The following is a 23,351-nucleotide window of genomic DNA, read 5'->3' as shown; positions in this document are numbered from 1 at the left end:
AAAAATCTTTTTTTACAAAGGAGACTGTAATTGTTTCTTTTTCAGGTTTAGAAACATAAAGCATTTAAAAAGTAAATTGCCATTTATACTATAATTTCTATCCATATATTTTAAAAATGCTGTGTAGATTTAATGAAGTATCAATATTTCTGTTTTTTTAGAAAAAGCAAGGAGTTTATTTAGCATATATATGCTTGATCACAGTGCAGGAGGTTTTTGTACGGCCACTTAATGAGTTTGTATCACTGTGGTACACTTTTGGTGGAGGAACCAAACTCATCATTTACTGTAAGTACCAGAGATTTCTAATTTCTACAACATAAAAATTTAACTAAATTTTGCATGAAAATGTTATAAAAAAGAGTTTCTTTGGATGTCATACATGTTGTGGATATTGTTTTTTACATTTATGACTTGGGTTATATTTAAGTTTATCATTACAATAACATTGCGTATTGAATAAAATGTTCTAATATTATAGATGATCTAAAGGACAAAAACCTATATTTGAATCAAAGTTTTTTTTTCACAAATTCTTGTTATAACGGATGCCTCAGGAACAGTTTCAAAATAAAAAGATCATGTTTCTTATCTTTTAATTTGTTATTTTCAAAAATCTCCTATTTATTAAATCTGATGTGAGTGTCGTCAAAACAAATAAATGTGTTTATATGAACATCCAGTATAAATGCTGTTGTGCGTTGACAGTTTGTTAGTTTAAAGTTGTGAAAGGGAAGTGAAACAGACAGATGACAACATTTTTAACTGAAACAGACATTTAATTTAAATAAGAAAACAATTGCAAGGATGAATTATTTACTGAAAAACAATATAAAGCACATATAAACATTTTATATGATGATCATTGATTACAATTGTTGATTACATTTACCAGTTAGTCGTGTTGCATATTATTCTCTATGTTTTAGTGATTTATGATGAGTGGCACAGTAAAAGATTCATTACTTTAAAGTACATCAAGTTTTACCATTTTGTTTTCTTTATTAAACCCTCATTTCCTTCAATTCTCACCTCCTCTCCTCTGTCTGATCACAGTATCATGCACACAGCTGATCCACAGTAGTGTTAACCGCTGTCATGTATCATAAGTGTCTCATGTTCAGCTGTGATTCCTACAGTGGAAGTTGATCTGCTCCTTGTGTGTCTCTGCTCTCCCCCTCCAGCTGGCACCATGGTCAGGCCCTCAGTCTCTCTGCTTCCCCCCTCCTCTGAGCAGCTCTCTGGGGGCTCGGCCACGCTGGCCTGCCTGCTGACTGGCTACTCTCCTCAGGGAGCTGTGGTGAGCTGGGAGGTGGACGGTACAGAGGTGACAGAGGGGGTCCTGACCAGCTCAGAGGAGGAGAAGAGCGGAACGCTACAGCAGCAGCAGCACCCTGAGTCTGAGCAAGGAGCGCTGGATGGGAGGAGAGCTGTACTCCTGCAAGGTCCTCCATCATGACCACAGCCAGACACAGTCCCTCCACAGGAACCAATGTAAGGGTTAGAGGGGCGGGCTGAAATCTAGGACAGGAGCTCTGTGTGTGGGGAGCAGGAAGAACGCACCTGCTGCTCTGATCTATATGACTTTTAATGTTCATAGAGGAAACTAAAGCTTTGTGTAATAGAGAACAACACATTACTCTCTAAGTTGCTGCTGGATAACAACAACTTAGAGAGTAATGTGTGTAGCTCAGCAGCTAGATGTGAGTGTGCTTAATAATTGTCATGTTGATGACTAATGATTTTGCTAATAAAGCTTGCACTGATAAATAACTTTATGAAGTGTTTGGTATTTTATCTTCCAAAGAGCAGAAAGAATGAAGTGGTTTCATAACAGCGACTGATACTCTTCTCAGTGGAAAATATTAAGCTGATCATGTAAATATCAATGTCTTTCATTTTGGAATTGGTAATAAATGTAACGTTATGAAGAAATGAAAAGTAAAGGATACACATTTTTATGAAGATAAATGTAGACAAAACGTCATTTTTAATTAGGTAAAAATCACAGCTGAAATATGTGATCAGGCAACATTTGTCTGGAGCAGAGAGTAAATGTTTACAGAACATATCGTGGTCTCATTATGTTGATAGACAGATAGATAGTTTGCTTTCTTGTTTTATGAAAGTGGTATCGGTCAGCAAGAAAGCTAAGAAGAGCTATTGTTTAACTCTCCCTAAAATAATTATGATGAGATGGTGGTTATCGTAACAGTTTTACATTGTGACAAAAGAAACTTTTCATTCATCATAAATGTGGTATGAACATTAATGCATCCTTAAAAAACAGTGGAATATAATGAGTTATTGGTTTTGTGTTTCTTTTATATCATCTTAGCATTATTCCTGAGGATAAATATGTAGTGCAGGAGATCTTTGGATTTTTATTGCTTTGTGATGTTGAAATAGAAAATGCTACATTTAGAGTATAAATATATTTTGCATTTTTTAAATTAATTGGAAATGTTTGTTTCTGTTAGGGCTGTTGTTATGTTAAATTGTTTTGTGCAGCTATCAGAGTCACTGTTAAACATTTTATTTGTATTAGTGTCTATAGTCCCACAAGAATATTATTTACTTTACTAATACTTTCCCAACTTACTCAGAAAGAGATTTGCTGAACTGATAATATTATAAGTTTAAAACTGTAATATGGAAGAGTGTGTGTGTGAGTTTGTTTCAGTTTTATTTAGATTCATTGTGGTTCTGCTTGATGACTCTTGAGTTGTGTTCACTGAACCAGTTATCCTCATCGCAGTCTCTTCACCAACCCTCTGCACCTGCAGCAGGCTGTTTTCACTTCAGTCAAACTGAAGGAGGTTTTTGTACGGCTCTAAATCACTGTGTGAACGCTCCACCATGGTCGCCCAGACAGTAGTAATCTCCAACGTCTTCAGCCTGAACACCACTGATGGTCAGAGTGTAGTCAGAACCAGATCTACTGCCACTGAATCGAGAAGAAGTTCCTGAGAAGCGAGTTGATGTATAGTATATAAGGAGTTTCGGAGCCTGTCCCGGTTTCTGAAGGTACCAACTGAGATCATCACCAATGTCTGAACTCCCTGTGGCGCTGATGGCCACAGTCCCTCCAAGACTAACAGACTTGGATTTGTCACTCTGAGTCAGAAAATTATTTGCAGAAGACTCTGAAATGTAAAATTAAATACAAACGTTAAGAATTAGCAGTGTAGATTACAATAAATTAGACATCAATGATTTGAGGCAAGAGCAAGGTAAGTGATATTTATGCCAAATATGAACTTTTGAGAATTTACCAATGTTGGCTAACTGTGAAAAATTTCTCACCCTGACTCAGAAAACCCAACACTACAAGCAGAGTTATTGGCAACATCATCCTGATGCAGTTTCCAGTGTAAGTGCATGAAAACAGTTCAGACTCTCTGTGACAGAAGAACTTAAACTCTGAGGAGCAGTGACGCATAAAAGTTATGCAAAATATATTTAAGGCAAATACACACCTGTTCTTGTGAAACAGAAAGCAGAGGTGAAATAGAGGGGAAGTTTATCTTCAGGATCATTCGGCCATTTATTCATAGAACTACATTTAGAAAATGTTGACTTTTTGTGGCTTATATTGTTTCTCTTCACTGTGAACATTCTTCTCTTACTTGTGTCTTGTCCCAGATGATTTTGGCATCATTAGCAGATGAACTCCTTTTGGCAAATAGCATCAACACTGGACTCACGATAAACCAACATCGATTTTGAATTTCCTTATTTTTACATTCAGTTTCTCCTCCTCATTCTGGTGAAAACACACACAGATTTCAGATCCTGCTCAGAGTTTTAGGTGATGAACCACCTGATGTTTCCCTCAGCCAGGTCACTGTTATTCAAGGAAGTTTAAAATTATGGGCAACTGGACTAGATTGAAGAGAGGCAAAACGTCCTGCAGTATCCTCAACCCAGTCCAGTAGTTCATGTGAAGTAAAAATTTGGCGTCCAGTATCTCAGACAGTCAAGTTCAAGTTCAAGTTCAAGTTTATTTATATAGCACATTTAAAAACAACCCTAGTTGACTAAAGTGCTTTCCAGGTTCAGGATACACAACAAATATACACAAAAAAAACCCAAATGTGTCTTAGTTGGAGCTGCTGTTTTATGCTGTAAAATGTTGGACAAACACAAGGAATAAGCAGCAAGATACGAGTGAGCTTAACAACTGTTGATGGTCAGGATACTAAAGTGCAGTCCGTTTTAACGTTTTAAAACACAATGTTAAATGTTTTTCTCAAATAAATGTTCCACTAATTACTAACAAGATGAAGTATGATGATGTTTTAGTGGACAGAATTCAGATTTTACATTAATGCAAAGCATCTACTGATACTGCACTACAGTAAGAGTAAATGATGAACATATTGAGTTATATTTTAACTCCGTCATTTACCTGACGCTTTTATCCAAAGTTACTTAAAGTTGCTACATATGTCAGAGGTCACACTCCTCTGGAGCAACTAAGGGTTAAGTGTCTTGCTCAGGGACAGAGTGGTGGATGTGTCGCAGCGGAATGGGAATTCAAACTGGGAATCGAACCCAGGTCTCAAACGCCATGTGTCTTCTCCACTGCTTCATCGCCATGCCATAAATAAAAGTTTGTTTAAGTAAAAGTGAAAAGGATCAACATTTTGTTTGTGCTTGGTGAGGTTACCGTCTATTATAGATTTCACTGTATTATGTTAACCAACCTTGTACGTACCAGAGAATGTATCATGAGAGACTACACGATGTGTTTTTATTATTTCATTATGTTTTTATCTATTTACCTCTTAACTGTGTCACTTTCTTTTGCAAGGAACATATAGCATTGCTTGTTCCTTACTGACAACCATGTGCAGTTATTCACATAACTTGGGAGCTTCTCCAGATTTCTGCTGATACCAGTGTACTCTACTATCTCCATCTGACCAAACGTAAACTTTTGGGTTGGTTTTACAGGTCAGAGTGACTGTAGATCCAGGAGACGATGTGACTACAGCAGGTTGAGTGACAGTCACTTACTTGATCCTGAAAAAGGAGGGAAAATACTGAACATTAACTGTGTCATATTAACATTTAGACACGTGTGTTAAATCCAGCAAATACTTCATTTATGTCAATGGTTTTAGTTATCTGATACCTGACCTTGGATGAAGCAGCAGGCCAGCGTCCAGATGAGGGTGGGGATGAGAGTCATGGTGGTTGTGGTTTCTGCTGTGTTGACTGACAGATCTGAGTCCTGCAGTGTTGAACTCACAGGACTATAAACCTTCTCAGTTCACTGGAGGATCAGCTGACGATGCCAGTGTCAGTATGAAAATTCTCCATTGTAAAAATTAAGGAAATGAACACTGGATAAATAACTGTCAGTAAGTTTCTCCCAGCTTTTATTCATTTTATCAAAATATTTCAAAACACCAAAAAAACTGTATCATAATATTCATGTTATCAATTTGCAATTTGAAGGACATCAATTAATGATAGAAAGCTTTTTAAAACATTTTCTGTCACATTTGTGTGTTTTGAGCTCAGTGCTGTGTGGTGGAGGTTTTGTGTTCTGAACCAGCTTGAATCACTGTGTTCAGGGTTCGAAATTAGTGAGGTCCAGATATTTTGTTTCTTTAATAGAGCTTATTTTCAATATTTTAGTGAAGGCTTGAACCGGGCAATGGGCGCAGCACTGTGTTTGGGTGAAGAACACTAACTATAGGCTGTTCATCATGGTCTTTCTCCTTTACTTTTAGGCTTTCTACAATTCCATAAAATAAGAGGTAGGGAGTTAAGTATATTTTGTCACAATATAACAGGTTATAGAGTGAAACTGAGGTTGTTGCTCCCTTCTGCCACATAGCAGACAATATACATTAATAAAGAAATAAACAAAAATAAACTATAGTCAGTGGAGCAGTGCTGAGGATGAATTTGAGTTTAAAAGTCTGATAGTTTGGGGGGAAAAGCTGCTCTCCAGTCTGGTGGTGTGAAAAATTTCTATATCTCTTCCCAGAAGGCAGCAGGGTGAACAGGCTGTGGCTGGGTGGGTACTGTCCTTAAGTATCCTTTGGGCTCTGCGTAGACACCTCACCTCACAGATATCACTGATGCTCAGGAGATGGGTACCAATGATCTTCTGAGCAGTTTTAATCACCCACAGCGGAGCCCTCCAGTCCTCTTCTGTGCACATATGCCAGTTTGTGATACTTTCTGTCAGGGTGCTTTCTATAGCTCCTTTGTAAAAGCTGACAAATACTTGGCACAGGAATTTGGCCTTCTTAAGCTTCCTCAAGAAATACAGTTGTTTCTTACGTTTCTTCACAAGCGTGGAGATGTGAGATGACCATGTCAGGTTCTCCCTGTTCACCTGCTCCACATCAGCACCACTGATGTAGACCGGAGTGTGTGTCTTTATCTCTGTAACCGCTAAGCTTAAAACAGCCGAGGGTTATGCAGAGGGTTAAAGTGGGCTATAGTTGACGCGCTTACCGTGGTCGCTTTGGCTTGATTGAGCAATGATACAACAAAGCTTAAAGTTATCTTTTCTTCTCTGTTGTGAGACATGTTTATTGGATTTACACAAGGATTTCCTTTTCCATAACAGAACAATATTCCATCTTCACCAACAGTCACTTAACATGCTTTCAACCATAGCCTCCGTGGCGTGGCGTGGCGTGGCGTGACGGTCAAAAACTAGTTTGCCCTTTTCCCTCTAGCAACACCTGTCCTTGATTACAGCTAGCCTAAGTAGATAAGCCCCAATCACTATGCCATAACCCTAGTGCCACCTAATGGCCAAACCTGGATATAAACATTGAAATGGCTCCTACAACACCGGCCCCCAATTGGAATGGTTAACGAACATTACAATTCAAAACAAACCAAATTAAGGATCCAGTACCAACCTAACGTAACATATTAGCCAACATTTGTTACAATGAGTTCACACACATTAACACTGAAAATTGTCCATTTAACCTGCAGCCTCAATCAAAAGGCAGAGCTTTGTAACAGGACGTTGAATGACACTTGACTTTGTTTGCAGACTCACTGAACGCACAAATCCCTTTTGATCCCGGAAAGCTTCCAACACTCTTCCTAGTGGCCAAGAGCCTCGTGGGGCAGTAGGATCCATTATAACGACAATATCTCCAGGCTTTAGGTTTCTCCTGGTTTCATTTCATTTTTGCCTCTCTTGCAGCAAAGGTAGATATTCCCGTACCCAACGTTTCCAAAAAAGTTCAGCAATATACTGGACTTGCTTCCATCTCCGTTTTAAATACAAGTCATGTGGTTCAAACAATCCTGGCGGCAATGATGGATTTCCTTTCATCAGAAGAATGTGGTTGGGAGTAAGTGGCTCCAAATCATTTGGATCATCTGAGAGTTTGGTGATAGGCCGATCGTAAAGGATGGCTTTAGCTTCACACATAACTGTATGAAGCCCATCATCGTTCAGGGTCTGCTGTTGAAGAACTGAACTTAGAATCCTTCTCACCATGCGGATAACACGCTCCCAAACCCCACCATGATGTGAACCGGCAGGAGGATTAAAGCTCCACTTAACTCCCCTTTGCCGCAGAACTCCCTGAATTTTTCCATGATCTAAAGCTGCGAGAGCCTCTCTTAGTTCTCGCTCTGCTCCTATGAAGTTGGTTCCATTATCAGATATGATATGAGAAACTTGACCTCTTCTACAGATGAAACGTCGCAGAGCATTGATGCATGCGTCAGTGTTCAAAGAGTCAGCCACTTCGAGATGGATTGCTCTGCTTGCCAAGCAGGTTAGTATCACGCCATAGCGCTTGTCTGTACCACGTCCTTTCCTCACTGTAATTGGGCCAAAATAATCAATGCCAACGTTGGTAAATGGTGGTTTGTCAGGAAGAATCCTTTCCTCTGGCAAATCAGCCATCTTTTGCTCCTGCATCTTTCCATTATATTTCTTGCAACAGAAACATTCTGCAATTACCTTTCTTACAGCGGAGTTGGCTCTAGTGACCCAATACTTCTTCCGCAGTGTTGATAGCGTGTGATTCCGCCCACTATGGCCCTGCTGCTGATGAATGTGCCTGAGGATGAGAGTGGCCACATTTTGATCCTTGGAGAGGATTAGCGGATGTTTAATCAACTCTGGCAAGGAACTTTTAGTCGACCGCCCTCCAACTCTGAGAAGCCCATCATCCAAGCACGGATCCAACCTGTGGATTGTACTACGTCTGCTCACTGTAGATTTCCCAGCTGACAATATGGCAATTTCCTCTCCAAATCGCTGTTGCTGACAGTATCGAATTACAGCTCCCAAAAGGTCATCTATGGACAAAATTTGCCCTCCAGGCTTGTCCTTTAACCCTTGCCTCCTCCGTGGCATATTATTGTCCGTGCTCTGCTTACCATCAGCTTTCTCCTCCCTCCTCCTGCGACATTTTTCCAACAAAATGGCTTTCCATTTAAGTAACCAGGCTACTGCCACCTTGAGCTTATTCCAACTTGAGAAGTAAGTCAGTAACCGGTTTGTGGCATCATGTGAGCCATCCACAGACACAACATTCACTGTGACTTCCTTCTTGACCTCCTGATCGGGTTCTATGATAGTTTCTACAACATTTGTTGTCCAGTTAGCTTCTGGTTCACTCAAAAAACTTGGACCCTCTATCCACCTCCGGCCATGAATAAAGTCTCCAACCCTCACTCCTCTGGATGCCTCATCCGCTGGATTTTCCTTGGAGCTGATGTATCGCCATTTGTGATCCAACTGCTGTTCTGAAACTTGCTCTGCGTAGCCCAGACTGATCACCCTGTTGAGGTTCATTTTGTATTCCTCATAAAACTGTTTGTTATTACAGAACCTCCTTTTCAGCCCGAGCAACCTTTGCTTTACTACAGAGAAGTTGTTGGGCAGAGATACATTGTTCTTTTTAAAGGGCAGCTTCAAACTGTAATGACCATCGTCCAGTGTTGCAGAATTTTCCATAATTTCCATGAACTTGATGTCTTCTACTGAAGGGCCTTTGTCCTCTGTAGCTCTTTCGTTAAAATCATGATTGTACTGGCTATGTAGCATTTCTTCCAATCGTCTCACGGAAATCCTGTTAACGACTACTGAAGGAGCCTCTGTCTCCAAACTGCTGTCATTAGACTGCAAAGGGCCATTAAGGACCCACCCCAATACCGTCTTGATTGCGTATGGTCCTCCCCCTTGGCTATTTATGACCTCCCAAGGTTCCAATATCCTCGGAGCATTGCTTCCAATTAATAGGTCAACATTAGCCTCTAAGCTGGGAATCTGTACTTTTGCCAGATATGACCATTTTGCCAACTCTCCTTCAGAGACAATACTGTCTGCACTTACAGGCATTTTCTTCTGCGTGAGGACTTCTGGTAGCTTATAGAAGACATTACTATCCATACTAGACACCTCCAAGTCAAACAATAAATTTGCCGGCACGACCCTTTCCTGTCCCATGGTTTGTAACAGAAAATGTGTTTGTTTACCAGACAACCCAAGCCTTTGCATGAGATGTTCCGAACAGAAAGTGGCTGAACTGCCGGGGTCCAGAAATGCATAGGTTTGTATTACTCTGCCTCCTTGGATGGATTTGACTTGGACTGGCAAGATGGAAAGGAGGCAGCGATCACTTCCGACCCCTACACGACCACAGGCTTCTTTAGATGCTGTGGTGTTAGGTCTCACAAGATCCTTAGATCGCTCTGTGTATGCATTGGCTTTGTCTCTCCTGTCAACATGAAGCACACTAGGATGTGCTTGACCGCAAATCCCACAGGTCGCACGCTTTCCACAATTGCGACTCATGTGCCCAGCACATAAACAGCCAAAGCAAAGCTCTTTCTCCTTTAGAAAGATTATTTTATCCTGGTGCTTCTTCCTTTTGAACTGTAGACATTCCTCCAAAGAGTGACTTTCCGAACAACACACACAAATTGATCTAATAGTAGAACCATTTTCTGGCAAGACAGCCTTTCTCTCTCCTAAGTCTCTTGCTGAATGTACAGGGGCAATGGTGGTGGCAAAACTATTTCCTTTAAATCTTGAGCCTGGCTGCGACTTCAGCCTGTCGACCTTAGCACCACCTGTTCCTGGTGCTGAGTCCCGAATATCACCAAACAAAGGGTCTGACAGAATACGGACATGTTTCTCAATGAATTCCACCAAATCTTTGAACAGAGCTCTACGGTCAGATGTATGCATTATGTTATGTGCCACTGACCTCCATTGCTCCCTCAGCTTGAACGGGAGCTTAGACATGACTATTCTCATGTTGCTTGTCATGTCTAACTCCTGCATATATTGTATGTTCTCCATGACATTACAGCATGAGCGCAGAAAAAGTGAGTAGGCCTGCAGTGCATTGACATCTTCTGCCCTTATAGGCGGCCATGCAAAAACCTTTTCCATATATGCCGAGGCGACCTTATACTCGTTGCCAAAGTGTTGTTTAAGCAGCTCCTTTGCTTTAACATAACCTAGATCAGCTGCCATGTGCTGACAGCTTCGTACCAGCTCCCGTGGCTGTCCTCTTGTGAATTGTTCCAGGTAATATAAACAATCACTTTGACTGACCTTATCCTCCACTACCTGCTCAAATGCTCGCATAAATGAAATATATTGAAGAGGATTGCCATCAAATAAGGGAATCTCTCTTGCCGGCAATAACATGAAGCGTTGCTGTTGGGCCAATGCAGTAGTTATTTCGGTTTGCCTTTCCATTATGGAACAGATGTTCCCCCGCTGCTGTTCCTCTACTGGCTGAGCATTGAATGAGTGGGGTCCTAAAGGTTGTGGTGGTAAAATATGATGATCGTCCATTTGAGAACCGGTCCTTTGGTTTAGCCCAGCCTGGCTTTGTTGACTAGCCTGCTGAGTTAGCCTAGCTGTAGGTTGTGAATTGCCAATTGGCAATGCCCAATCCTGGCCCTGCTGTGCTTGGTGGTGGTTTACAGGCCTGTATTCCTTTGCCATAGGATTGAGCTCAGTAACATTTGCTGTTCTTTTGCTTTTACTCATGTAAGAACTCATTCCATTAGATGTGGTGCTGATGTCAGGGGCAGAGGCCAGCACTTCCAATTTGGCATTGGAGGCAGCTAGCATAGCTTCCAGCTCAAGCTGCTCTCTTCTCCTTTTTAGTTGTTGCTCCTGTTCCTCCAATGCATGCCGTTCCTTTAAAGATGCAGCCTGAGCAAGCAGTGCAGCTCTTTCTGCCTCTTCCTTTATTCTTGCAGAGTTAGTAGATTTTCCACTACGAGAACTCCTCCTGCTTACTTGCTTGCTAGGAACATTTGAGACACTGTCCTCTGGCCTGATATCATCATTATCCTGCTCATCCCTTTTACCCTTTTGAGAACCTTTTTCATCCCCACATTCATCACCTTTGTTACCTTTTTTTAATTGAATAGCATTTAACCAGCGGTTTACCTCAGACAGAATTTCATCATTGCAGATCATTTTTGCTTTAAACCAAATATCATGTTTTTCCCTTTCACCCTCAGGTAATATCACCAGCAAGGAATCATGAACACATTTTAAATCATCGCACAATTCAACAAGAGCACCCATTGTACATTGTACACCTTCTTTATCACCTATTTGCATAAGCTCTTTGATTTTTTCCCTTAGCTTAGAAGCCTTATTTAATTTAGCCTTCCTATCATTTTGCAGTCTTTCCAGCTTTTGTTCAAATGCTTTTGCAGTTAATGTTACAACACGTTTTTCTTTCTCTTTTAACACACCCGAACCATCTGCTTTACTGTTACATTCAGCTGATTGCGCAACAGCCTCAGCAGCTGACGCGTCTTTTTCAAGTAAACTCATAGCACACTTGAACGTCACAACAATAACAATCAATAGTCAATGTAATTTGTTTTCAACTACAAAGTTACTGTTCAGTTCTTTCTTCACCAATGCATTGGATTTTTTACGCCCGGGTAAGTATGTTAGTGTGCACACAACTTATGAATGGCCATTCAATTACTTTGTAGCGCTACAACATACCTCACGTGGGGCGCCTTGTAGATGAAGAACCGTCTCACGATGTCCTCACATTGGTGAATGATGAAAGAAGTTTATCGTTGTCCTCAAACAGTTGAGTAGATTGGTTCCGGCTGGCTGAGCACCGCCGCGTCATATCACCGATGCTGGGCTAAGCGGGTAATCTCCCCGCTGACTCCGTTTCAGCCTGTCCTCTCGCCGGGTTCCGATGTGTAACACAGCCGGCAGATACACGATGACTCGATGAGTAGCTTTCAGATGTACCCTTTCCAGTGGCCACTCCGCATGTCTTTAACGGTGAACATCTAACTCCACACGCGACGATCTTCCCGCTTCATAAAAGGTAGTTTTTGACTTTGTGTAACCGCTAAGCTTAAAACAGCCGAGGGTTATGCAGAGGGTTAAAGTGGGCTATAGTTGACGCGCTTACCGTGGTCGCTTTGGCTTGATTGAGCAATGATACAACAAAGCTTAAAGTTATCTTTTCTTCTCTGTTGTGAGACATGTTTATTGGATTTACACAAGGATTTCCTTTTCCATAACAGAACAATATTCCATCTTCACCAACAGTCACTTAACATGCTTTCAACCATAGCCTCCGTGGCGTGGCGTGGCGTGGCGGTCAAAAACTAGTTTGCCCTTTTCCCTCTAGCAACACCTGTCCTTGATTACAGCTAGCCTAAGTAGATAAGCCCCAATCACTATGCCATAACCCTAGTGCCACCTAATGGCCAAACCTGGATATAAACATTGAAATGGCTCCTACAATCTCCTTTTTCCTAAAATCAATGATCAGCTCCTTAGTTTTGCTGACATTGAGCAGGTTGTTCTCTGAGCACCACTCTGCAAGATTATCAATTTCCTTCCTATATGAAGTCTCATCATTGTTTAAAATCCATCTGATGATGGTGGGTGTCGTCGCAAAATTCATAATGGAGTTCTCTCCATGTCAGGGGTTGCAGTCATGGGTGTACAGCGTGAACAGGAGGGGGCTGAGCACACAGCCCTGGGGGGCTCTGGAGTTGACAGATCTGAGTCCTGCAACTCACAGGACTATAAATCTTCTCAGTTCACTGGAGGATCAGCTGACGATGCAAAGCCTCCTCTCTATGGAAATGATTTCTCTGCTCTCAACAGACTGAAGGCAACATGGTACACAAAATCAGGAGGAATACTGCTTGGATTTACACCATCTATGATCATAACCAAAATAGAAGAAAACATTAATATTAGAAGTGCCTTTGAGGATTTATGGATTGGAAGTTTTGTCCATGTGTTTGGTATGATATGTCTGTTTGTCTGCCTTTAATTTACTTACACAGTTAACTGGAGATAAATAACGTTTCTTTGTTCTGCTAAATGTGAGCTTGTAAATTATTATTTAAAAGCGTCATGTACATTCAACCATGTGTGAACTGATATGAAACTCTAATAACAATTACTTTATTTCAAGCAGACTGTAATCGTTTCTCTGTCATGTGTAGAAAAGTGAAGCAAAACAACTGAAAATGTTCATTAATAAAATTAATTCAGTCCAAATAATTAGATAAGCTTTGTAAATTCAATAAAATGTTATTGTGCAAGTGCTATTAGAACAGAAGATTTTTTCAGTGTATACATGCTTGTTCAAAGTGCAGGAGGTTTTTGTACGGCCACTTAATGAGTTTGTATCACTGTGGTGGAGGCACCAAACTCATCATGTTCTGTAAGTACCAGAGATTTTTAATTTCTACAGCATAAAATATTACAGTATGTTTCACAAAATTAGTGACAAAAGAAGAATTTATTTTGGGTACCTTATTTGTTCTTTATATTTGTTGTTATTTATCAAGCTGTCTGATATTAGACTTTGGAATAGACCTTATGCAGAGATTAATGGTAATGTTGTTGATAATGTTAAGGTTAAACATATGGCAAAAGTAATTACATTTTCTCACGTTACATTTTCATTTTTATACTGCATCACAGAGCATCGGACATTATGTGATTTAAGCTGAGATAGATATGGATATCCTAACAATAGGAGACAATTTAAGTATCTGAGAAATAAAAAGGCTTTCGAACTAAAAAATAAAACATTAGCCGCAAGACTTCAGGTCGTGTCCACGATACGCAGAGTTTTTCCTGATCTGAGAACTTTACCATACCATGGCTGTTAGATAGACTGATGATTTTGATTTTAGACTACAACATCTTTTTAGTCTAATTGTGTCAGGTCCTTCAAACAGCGGTAAAACATATTTTGTGAAAATGTTGATTGAAAATGCCGATAAGCTCATTTCAAAACAGATCTTCTTTATGTGTTGATACATTGTTGCCTTTAGATAAAAATAATTTGTTGATTATTGATGACTTAATGAGTGATGCTAGCAATAACATTGAGATCCAAAATGTGTTTGCAAAATATGTGCATCATAGAAATTTAAGTTGTTTATACCTAGTTCAGAATTTGTTTTTTCAAGGCAAAGTTAGCCGTACGATTAATTTGAATATACCAATTATCTTGTTTTGTTAAAAAATCCCAGAGATAAATACCAAGTCATGCTAATGGCTAGACAAATGTTTCCTGGGAAGAGTAATTTTTTTATGGATTGTTTCGAGGATGCCACGAGTGTTCCTTACGGTTACTTGATGATTGATTTTAAAGCTAAGACACCTGATGATTTCAGACTCAGAACCGACTTGCTTTCAGACCTGCCTGTTGTGTATGTGCCTAAGAGAAAGTAAATAAACATGTCTGATTGCATTAAAAGAAACCTGTCTTTACTGCAAACTATGCACGGAGCATCTCCATCTCAGAGAGTGAATATTATTAAATCTGCATCACCAGACCTTTTGGTAGCGTTATGCAAAATAGCTTACAATGTTTTAAAAGGTAAAATTCCTTTAAATAAGACACAGTATCAAAAATTAAAAAAGAAGAAGGCAGGAATTAGACTGCTCGCCAATAAAAGGGTTTGTGCTTCAAAGAAAAGAAGATGTTGCTTAAACAGTCTGGCGGTTTTCTTCTCCCCCTCCTGAGTATCGCTGGGCCATTTATAACGAGTCTTATTGGTTCAAGACAAACTTAGATGACTATGGAGTATGCACAAAAAATGTTTCTGGTACCTAAACAACAGCTTGATCTTTTAAGAAGACCTCCGGCACACGAGTTTTTTCGCAAAACTGTTGAAAATGACCTGGATCGTACTATAAAAGACATTCTGGATCAAAAGACTGAAGATCTTCATGAAAAAGCAACAAAATATTCCATCGCATTGCAGAGATTTCTCACCATGGTAAAACAAGGAGAAAAAGACTAGAACACACTAACTCTGTCAATACCGATCGCTCAAGAAGGAAGAGACTTTGTTTTTGAAGAAGTTTTAAAAAACATGCCAAAAAACAGCAGGAATAAAGCCCAGCATATTTTGGCTAAAATGTCCTCCTCAAAAAACATATCTGCATGGACTGAACGTGGGGAGTTTGTGTTTAACGGTAATGTTATTAATGGGTCTCATGTGTATGATTTGATAAGAGGAGTAACTGCTTCTCACAACGTGTATGACAGCCAGAGACCTACAGGTTGGGATGAATATCTGCAATCGTTGGCTATATTGAATATACCTTTGTCAGTTGTACCAAATCAGCAGGTCAAAAAAAAAATTGACGAGATTAAGAGAAAGACCTCTGGAGAATCTTCTCCTGTTATTACTGGACCGCCATCTACACCTCTTGTTACCAGAGGACATCGATTAGTAAACAATGAAACAAGTCCCTTTGAATCTCCTGAAATGCGATTGAGTGATTGGATAACTTTTTAATTGTATATCGTTATCGGTTTTAAATAAATACATACAGACATAACTTTATCATTTCAAAGTGTTTTCATTTATATCACCATAATAACAAAAAACATTGTCGTACAAGTTTCTATCTATAAATTATTTTGATAATGAATGGCACACAACTTCTAATATTATTATACACATTTAAAAGAATCTGATACTTGGACACACTGGTTACATTCTGCATAATTATTTTGACCACATACAACTAAGGGTCGTATTTATTTCACAAATTTGCACGCCATAACATCATTGCAAGACCGTTTATTACTATATTTAGTCATTACATAGTCATAAGGTAATCCCTCTATCCATGTCGTAAAGAAAAAACACACAATGCTGACCTCACTCTACAGAATCCACATCTTGCACTTGTCTAACAGAATGTTGCATGGACTTACAATTACTGTTGAGAAAGACAGAAAAGGATTCAGGAAAATGTGAGTATACCGGAGAGTTCCCAAAATTGTCAAAGAATGATCCCACACCGTGCTTGTCAATATAGATAGCGACCCAGTGTTGTCCTCCCAGGTGGAAGGGGTCTGTGTTTACCACCAACATGGCAGATTTCTTTTTAATAACTGATTTAGGAAGCTGGTCACTAGCAAATACGCCAAGAAAGACGCTTTGCTTTACTACCTTATCAAGTACTTTCGATAGTTCTATTCATACTATCGTTATATGTGGCGTAAATAACCGCGTTTATACCTCCAATCTAACACTACCGTTTTTAATGAGCTACATATGTTCTCTGCATCCTTCATCAGCGCTCAGGTTAAAACAGAACAGACTATATCCATTACAAAACTCGTCGCGGGTTATGGCCATAGCGTTGTTTTTAAGATACTTTCCAGTTGCCCAGTACAATTGATGATACTCCCTGATGGCGTTCCCTCTGGTAAAGTTGGGTTGAAAGGGTTTTGAAGGATATTGCTGGCCATCAACTTATAAACATAAAAACTCTATATCATAAGGGTTAAATGTAAATTAATTACGCGCATAACTACCTGTAAATGCCTCATGATCTACAAATCCTACTACAATAAAATTAGGTATTTGTCCCAAGAATACATTTTCTTGATTACAAACACGCATGCCCATTGGTACGCTAAAGTTTTTCAGACAGACTCTGTCTATGGGATATTTAACGTTGCCGTGCGTTAATGGCTTAGCGTGTGCTTGCTTAACAGCCAGAGATACGGTGACTTTCTTTACAAACAGGCTTGCTGACATAATGTTAACCTGAAAGTCATCTACAGTGTTGCGCATTAAGCAAAATTTTTAGATCTTATGAATTTTATCTTGAGGTCTACGCCATTTATCATTAACTTGCCTTGAAAAAACAAGACAGAATGTAAAGGGGATATTAGCTCCACTACGCGGCCGCCTTGTGTGTACTCCATTCTTTTAACTAGTCCTTCATTGCGTCCTCCAGCCATTGTGTCGTCCATATGACCTGCTGTATCCATGCAAAATAGTCCGGATCCAAACTGTGTCCTTTCCGTAGTTCAAAAGCCACTCTATTATACCCCTGTAAGGATATGTGTTTGATGATTGCGTTATGAGTCGGTCCCCCAACGATATGTCGACCTGTAAAAATATTGTACATCCAGGGTAGTTGATAAAGCCCACTTCGTCTGCTTGATCCAGGTTTCCGCCATTAGCTTTGGTGATTTTTGCGTGCGTGTAGGGCGTGTCTGGCCTATTAGCGGGGTTGGGGGTCAATCACCAAAAGGTGAAGACGGGTGTGAAAAGGGGGGTTGTGTATATGGGATGTCCGGTTTTATCCTCTTAAAGCAGATGTTTGGGAGTGGCTTTAGCAATTGGTTGTATATATAGCGGGATCATTTTTTGACTTACATCTGACCGAGAGCGTGGAACAGTGTGACTGAATGATTTTTTGGGTGAATCCCTATCGGACAGAGCTATCTTTGTGCAGAACAACAGCGCACATAATCAATTAGGAGTAATGACTCCAAAACGACATATAATTATAGATCCTGTTGCAATGAGTATGGCTCCCAGAAAGAATACTCCCCCAACAAGACTGGCTGATTTTCTGGACCGAAAGGCATGGGCGCCTCAGTTTGAATGGGCAGTAGAAGATTTTAGAATGTCAGGATTCTTGTTTGAGCACGAACAGTTCATCTTTATACAAGAAATGAAATTTTTCTTTGTGAAAGCACACCGCACATTAGTTTTATAGCCAAAGACTGGAATTACTTCAGAAACAAAGTCTGTAAAGATATGAGTGCTTCAAAAGGAGTCTAAACCACACAATGGTGCGGGTCTGTGCCAGGAGAGCTCTATCGTGTAGAAACAGACCTTGAAGTCTACGACCCAGAATCCTACATCTTTTTTAGATCGTGCAAGGACGATTCTATCATTCAATAGGCTAGGATGGGAACCCCAGAGCAACAAAAGGTCCAGTGGGGAGAATGGGATAGAACCCTTGAAATCTTCTCACACTTTGATAAATTACTCAGATGGTAGAAACCTTATGTAAGCTATGTAGGGATCAAAAGAAAACTTTTTGGTCCTGAGGACAAGCAAGATGAACAACAAACAACACCGCAGACAACCTCAAACACCTCCACGACGGGGCTGACGGTGACATTGTTCTAATTAAAATGTTATCAAGCTCTCTTGTATAAAGATGAACTGTTCGTGCTCAAACAAGAATCCTGACATTCTAAAATCTTCCACCACCCATTCAAACTGAGGCGCCCATGCCTTTCGGTCCAGAAAATCAGCCAATGTTGTTGGGGGAGTATTCTTTCTAGGAGCCATACTCATTGCAACAGGATCTATAATTATACGTCGTTTTGGAGTCGTTACTCCTAATTGATTACCTGTGACGTCCATGATTGTGATGCTGCAAAGATGGCGCTGTTGTTATGCACGAAGATAGCTCTGTCCGATACAGATTCACCCAAAAAATCGTCACACTGTTCCACACTCTCGGTCAGATGTAAGTCTAAAAACTATCCCGCTATATATATATATATATACAACCGATTGCTAAAGCCACTCCCAAACATCCGCTTTTGGAGGATAACACTGGACATCCCGTATACACAAACCCCCCTTTTCATACCCGTCTTCACCTTTTGGTGATCGACCCCCACCACCGCTAATAGAGGATGAGGCCGGACATGCCCTAGTACACACACCCATTTTTACACCCCCATGTCTTTGTTGTTCAACCTTGCTATGACCCCAATCCTTTTTTTTTTATATATAATTTTATTTTTTAATTAATTTCTTATATAATTTTTAATACATTTTTTGATTAATACATTTTTTGTTTAATCAAAAATGTATTCACGTGCACAACTATTACACGCATCGCACTTCTAATGTAGACAAAACCTTATTTTTTAATTAAGTAAAAATCACAGCTAAAATATGGTGTCAGGCAACATTTGTCTGGAGAAGGGAGTAAATGTTTACAGAACATATCGTGGTCTCATTATGTTGACAGATAGATAGTTTGCTTTCTTGTTTTATGAAAGTGGTATCGGTCAGCAAGAAAGCTAAGAAGAGCTATTGTTATAACTCTCCCTAAAATAATTATCATGAGATGGTGGTTATCGTAACAGTTTTACATGGTGACTAAAGAAACTTTTCATTCATCATAAATGTGGTATGAACATTAATGCATCCTTAAAAAACAGTGGAATATAATGAGTTATTGGTTTTGTGTTTCTTTTATATCATCTTAGCATTATTCCTGAGGATAAATATGTAGTGCAGGAGATCTTTGGATTTTTATTGCTGTGTGATGTTGAAATAGAAAATGCTACATTTAGAGTATAAATATATTTTGCATTTTTTAAATTAATTGGAAATGTTTGTTTCTGTTAGGGCTGTTGTTATGTTAAATTGTTTTGTGCAGCTATCAGAGTCACTGTTAAACATTTTATTTGTATTAATGTCTATAGTCCCACAAGAATATTATTTACTTTACTAATACTTTCCCAACTTACTCAGAAAGAGATTTGCTGAATGAACCTGATAATATTATAAGTTTAAAACTGTAATATGGAGTGTGTGTGAGTTTGTTTCAGTTTTATTTAGATTGATTGTGCTTGTGCTTGATGACTCTTGAGTTGTGTTCACTGGACCAGTTATCCTCATCATAGTCTCTTCACCAACCCTCTGCACCTGCAGCAAGTTGTTTTCACTTCAGTCAAACTGAAGGAGGTTTTTGTACGGCTCTAAATCACTGTGTGAACACTCCACCAACATGGGCACCCAGACAGTAGTAATCTCCAACATCTTCAGCCTGAACACCGCTGATGGTCAAAGTGTAGTCAGAACCAGATCTACTGCCACTGAATCGAGACGGAGTTCCAGAGAAGAGAGTTGATGCTTTGTATATAAGAAGTTTGGGAGCCTGTCCAGGTTTCTGAAGGTACCAACTGAGATCAGCACCAATATCTGAACTCCCTGTGGCGCTGAGGGTCACAGTCCCCCCAAGACTAACAGACTTGGATTTGTCAGTCTGAGTCAGAAATTTGTTTGCAGAAGACTCTGAAATGAGAAATGAAATGTTGACCCTGAGAAGAATGTTTTGATACCCAACAACATGGATCAGAAGTTTAGATTAAAATAGTAACAAAAAGACAAAAACAGAAAAGCCCACTGGACCAAAGATGAAAATATGTCAGACACATTTTCAAGCTCTCTCACCCTGACTCAGAAAACCCAACACTACAAGCAGAGTTATTGGCAACATCATCCTGATGCAGTTTTCAGTGTGAGTGCATGAAAACAGTTCAGGCTCTCTGTGACATGAGAACTTAAACTCTGAGGAGCAGTGACGCATAAAAGTCATGCAAAATGTATTTTAGAAGGCAAACACACATCTGTCCTTGTGAAACAGAAAGCAGAGGTGAATCATTCAGCCATTTATACAAAGAACTACATTTAGAAAATGTTAACTTTGGGTTGCTTTATATTGTTTCTCTTCATTTTGAATATTCTTCTTTCACTTTTGTCTTCATGACTTCATCCACATGATTTCTGGCTCATTACCAGATGAACGGCGTCCCCTGCTGGCAAACTGCATCAATGCTGGACTCACGATGAATCAACACAACATTTGAGTCGATTTTGAATTACCTTATTTTCACATTCAGTTTTTCCTCCTCATACTGGTGAAAACACATACAGAGTTCAGATCCTGCTCAGAGTTTTAAGTGACGAAGCGCCTGATGTTTCCTGCACATTTCATATCAACATCCTGACTGATTTAAACTTTAAGAGACATATAATTTACTGTCTTTGAATGTTCTCAGTCAGCCAGGTCATTGTTATTCAAGGAAGTTTAAAATCAAAGGAAACTGGACTAAGGTGAAGAGAGGTGAAACGTTTTGGAGTAACTTAAACCTAGTCCAGTTGTTCATCTGAAGTAAAAATTTGAGGTTTCTCTTTTTGGCATCCAGGATTTTAGACAGTCACAAAAATGTGTCTCAGTTGCAGCTGCTGTTTTGTTGTAATTAACTGATGTTTTTGTTGAAAAAGGTGTAATATTTATATGTTGATTATCTGTTTAACAGCAACCCAACAAGAATGAGTTTGACTGAAATCAGAGAACAAGCCTGCTGTAAAGTGCTGGACAACAACATCTTAAAGAGTAATGTGAGTAGCTCGGCAGCTACCTCTAATAACTGTTAGAGGTCAGAAAACCGTTTTTCCATTATAAAACATAATGTTAAATGTTTTTCACAAATAAATATTCCACTAATTAATAACAAGATAAAGTGTGATGATCTTTTAGTGGAGAGTATTCAGATATTATATTAATGGAAAGCATCAACTAATACTGCACTACAGTAAGAGTAGATGATGAACATATTGAGTTATATTTTATATATTTTCATATCTTCTCTACAAAGAATTTAAATAGAGGTTTGTTTGAGTATAATGTGAAAGGGGATACATTTTTCGCACTATGTTACAGAATGTCTCATGACAGACTATAAGATTCATTTTTGTTATTTTTTATAGTTTAAAATCAAAGGAAACTGGACTACGGTGAAGAGAGGTGAAACGTTTTGGAGTAACTTAAACCTAGTCCAGTTGTTCATCTGAAGTAAAAATTTGAGGTTTCTCTTTTTGGCGTCCAGGATGTTAAACAGTCATACAAATGTGTCTCAGTTGGAGCTGCTGTTTTGTAGTAATTAACTATTATTTTTAGGGGAAAAGGTAAAAAAAAAAAAACATGTAGATTAATTGTTTAACAATTAATTAAACTCCCTTTTCAACAAGGAATTCAAATAAAAGATTTTTTAAGTAAAATGTGAAACAGTATCAAAATCTTTTCCACTTTTTTAAGTAAATATGAAGTTATTGCTTGGCGAGGTTACCATCATTTATAGGTTTCACTACATTATGTTAAGCAACCTTGTAGCATACGTACCACAGAATGTATCATGACAGACTATACGAATCATTTTTATAATTTTATTATGTTTTTATCTATTTACCTCATAACTGTGTCACTTTCTTGTGCAAGGAACGTATAACATTGCTGTTCTTTGCTGACAACCATGTGCAGTTATCTGCATAAGTGAAGGTCAGTTTCACCTTCACTTTTTTTCAGCCCCTTATACATCAGTATTGCTTTAAAGTTTATATAACTGAAAATGCTCAAAATTTTATTTATGTTAATACTGTATGTGCTTTTTTTGGGTTGTTCTGATTTTTTTAGCTTAACTGTCCTTATTAAACCGTCTTCATTAAGTCTACTAACTTCACATTTGTCTCATTGCTGTGTACACTGCATTGAAACATGTCACAGTAAATACCTTGAAATATATTCAACATGTTAGTGTGAATCTGTAGTTTGTGCTTATGTGACGGAAACCAGCGAGGTCGTGCAGTGAGTAAACCTCACTCCCTGACACCTTAAGAGACACACTGGCGACCGACGCTAGTGCTCATGGGTTTTAGCCTCCTCGTCAGCGTGTCTGCCTCCAGTACCCGGGTGCCGATTCGAGTCTGGACCGTGTAGTAAATTCTCGGGGGCAGCCGGTAATATTGGTGAGGTTACTGTCAGCTCTGTGTTCAGTGGTCTGTGTCAGAGTCTCTTCCTCTTCAGCAGCTGCAGTCGGTTCCTGCAGTAACAGCTCAGTGTCTCTGCAGTCTGACTGAGGGAGGTTTTTGTACGACTATAATTCACTGTGTGAACGGCCAGTTATCATTTACTTTGTGTTGACTCTGACAGTAATAAACTGCTGCATCTTCAGTCTGAACTCCACTGATGGTCAAAGTGAAGTCAGAGCTGCTTCCACTGCCACTAAACCGAGCTGGTGTTCCTGAGTGCCTTATGCTGACATGTCTTATCAAGAGCTTTGGAGGCTGTCCAGATTTCTGTTGATACCAGAACATACATTCACCATCACCACAGTTGGAATAAGTAGCAGGGTTGATCTTACAGGTGAGAGTGACAGTGGATCCTGGTGTAGATGTCACTACTGCAGGCTGAGTCACAGTCACCTGACCGCTGCATCCTGCAG

The 23,351-nt window shown here is 39.4% G+C and overlaps 1 pseudogene and 2 gene segments (V, D, J or C); 1 reads left to right on the top strand and 2 right to left on the bottom strand.

Annotated features, from left to right (window-relative positions):
- The window catches only part of LOC119910811, a 2,647-nt pseudogene extending 874 nt beyond the window's left edge, over positions 1-1,773 (top strand).
- A 1,065-nt stretch (positions 1,774-2,838) lies between these two features.
- On the bottom strand, positions 2,839-5,197 carry LOC119910810. The segment is given in 4 exon segments: positions 2,839-3,146; positions 3,307-3,423; positions 4,916-5,017; positions 5,146-5,197. Coding segments are annotated over 4 exon segments (579 nt in total).
- Positions 5,198-20,050: 14,853 nt separating this feature from the next.
- Positions 20,051-23,351, bottom strand: part of LOC119910809 — a 7,019-nt gene continuing 3,718 nt past the window's right edge. Inside the window, 2 exon segments of the V gene segment in view lie at positions 20,051-20,268; positions 23,241-23,345. Coding sequence covers positions 20,051-20,268; positions 23,241-23,345 — 323 coding nt within the window.

Source organism: Micropterus salmoides, unplaced genomic scaffold (genome assembly GCF_014851395.1).
Source record: "Micropterus salmoides isolate LMB-PRFRI ecotype aquatic unplaced genomic scaffold, ASM1485139v1 Ms_hic_scaffold_19, whole genome shotgun sequence".
Classification (NCBI taxonomy): Eukaryota; Metazoa; Chordata; class Actinopteri; order Centrarchiformes; family Centrarchidae; genus Micropterus; species Micropterus salmoides.
This window is presented reverse-complemented; position numbering and strand designations above follow the sequence as displayed.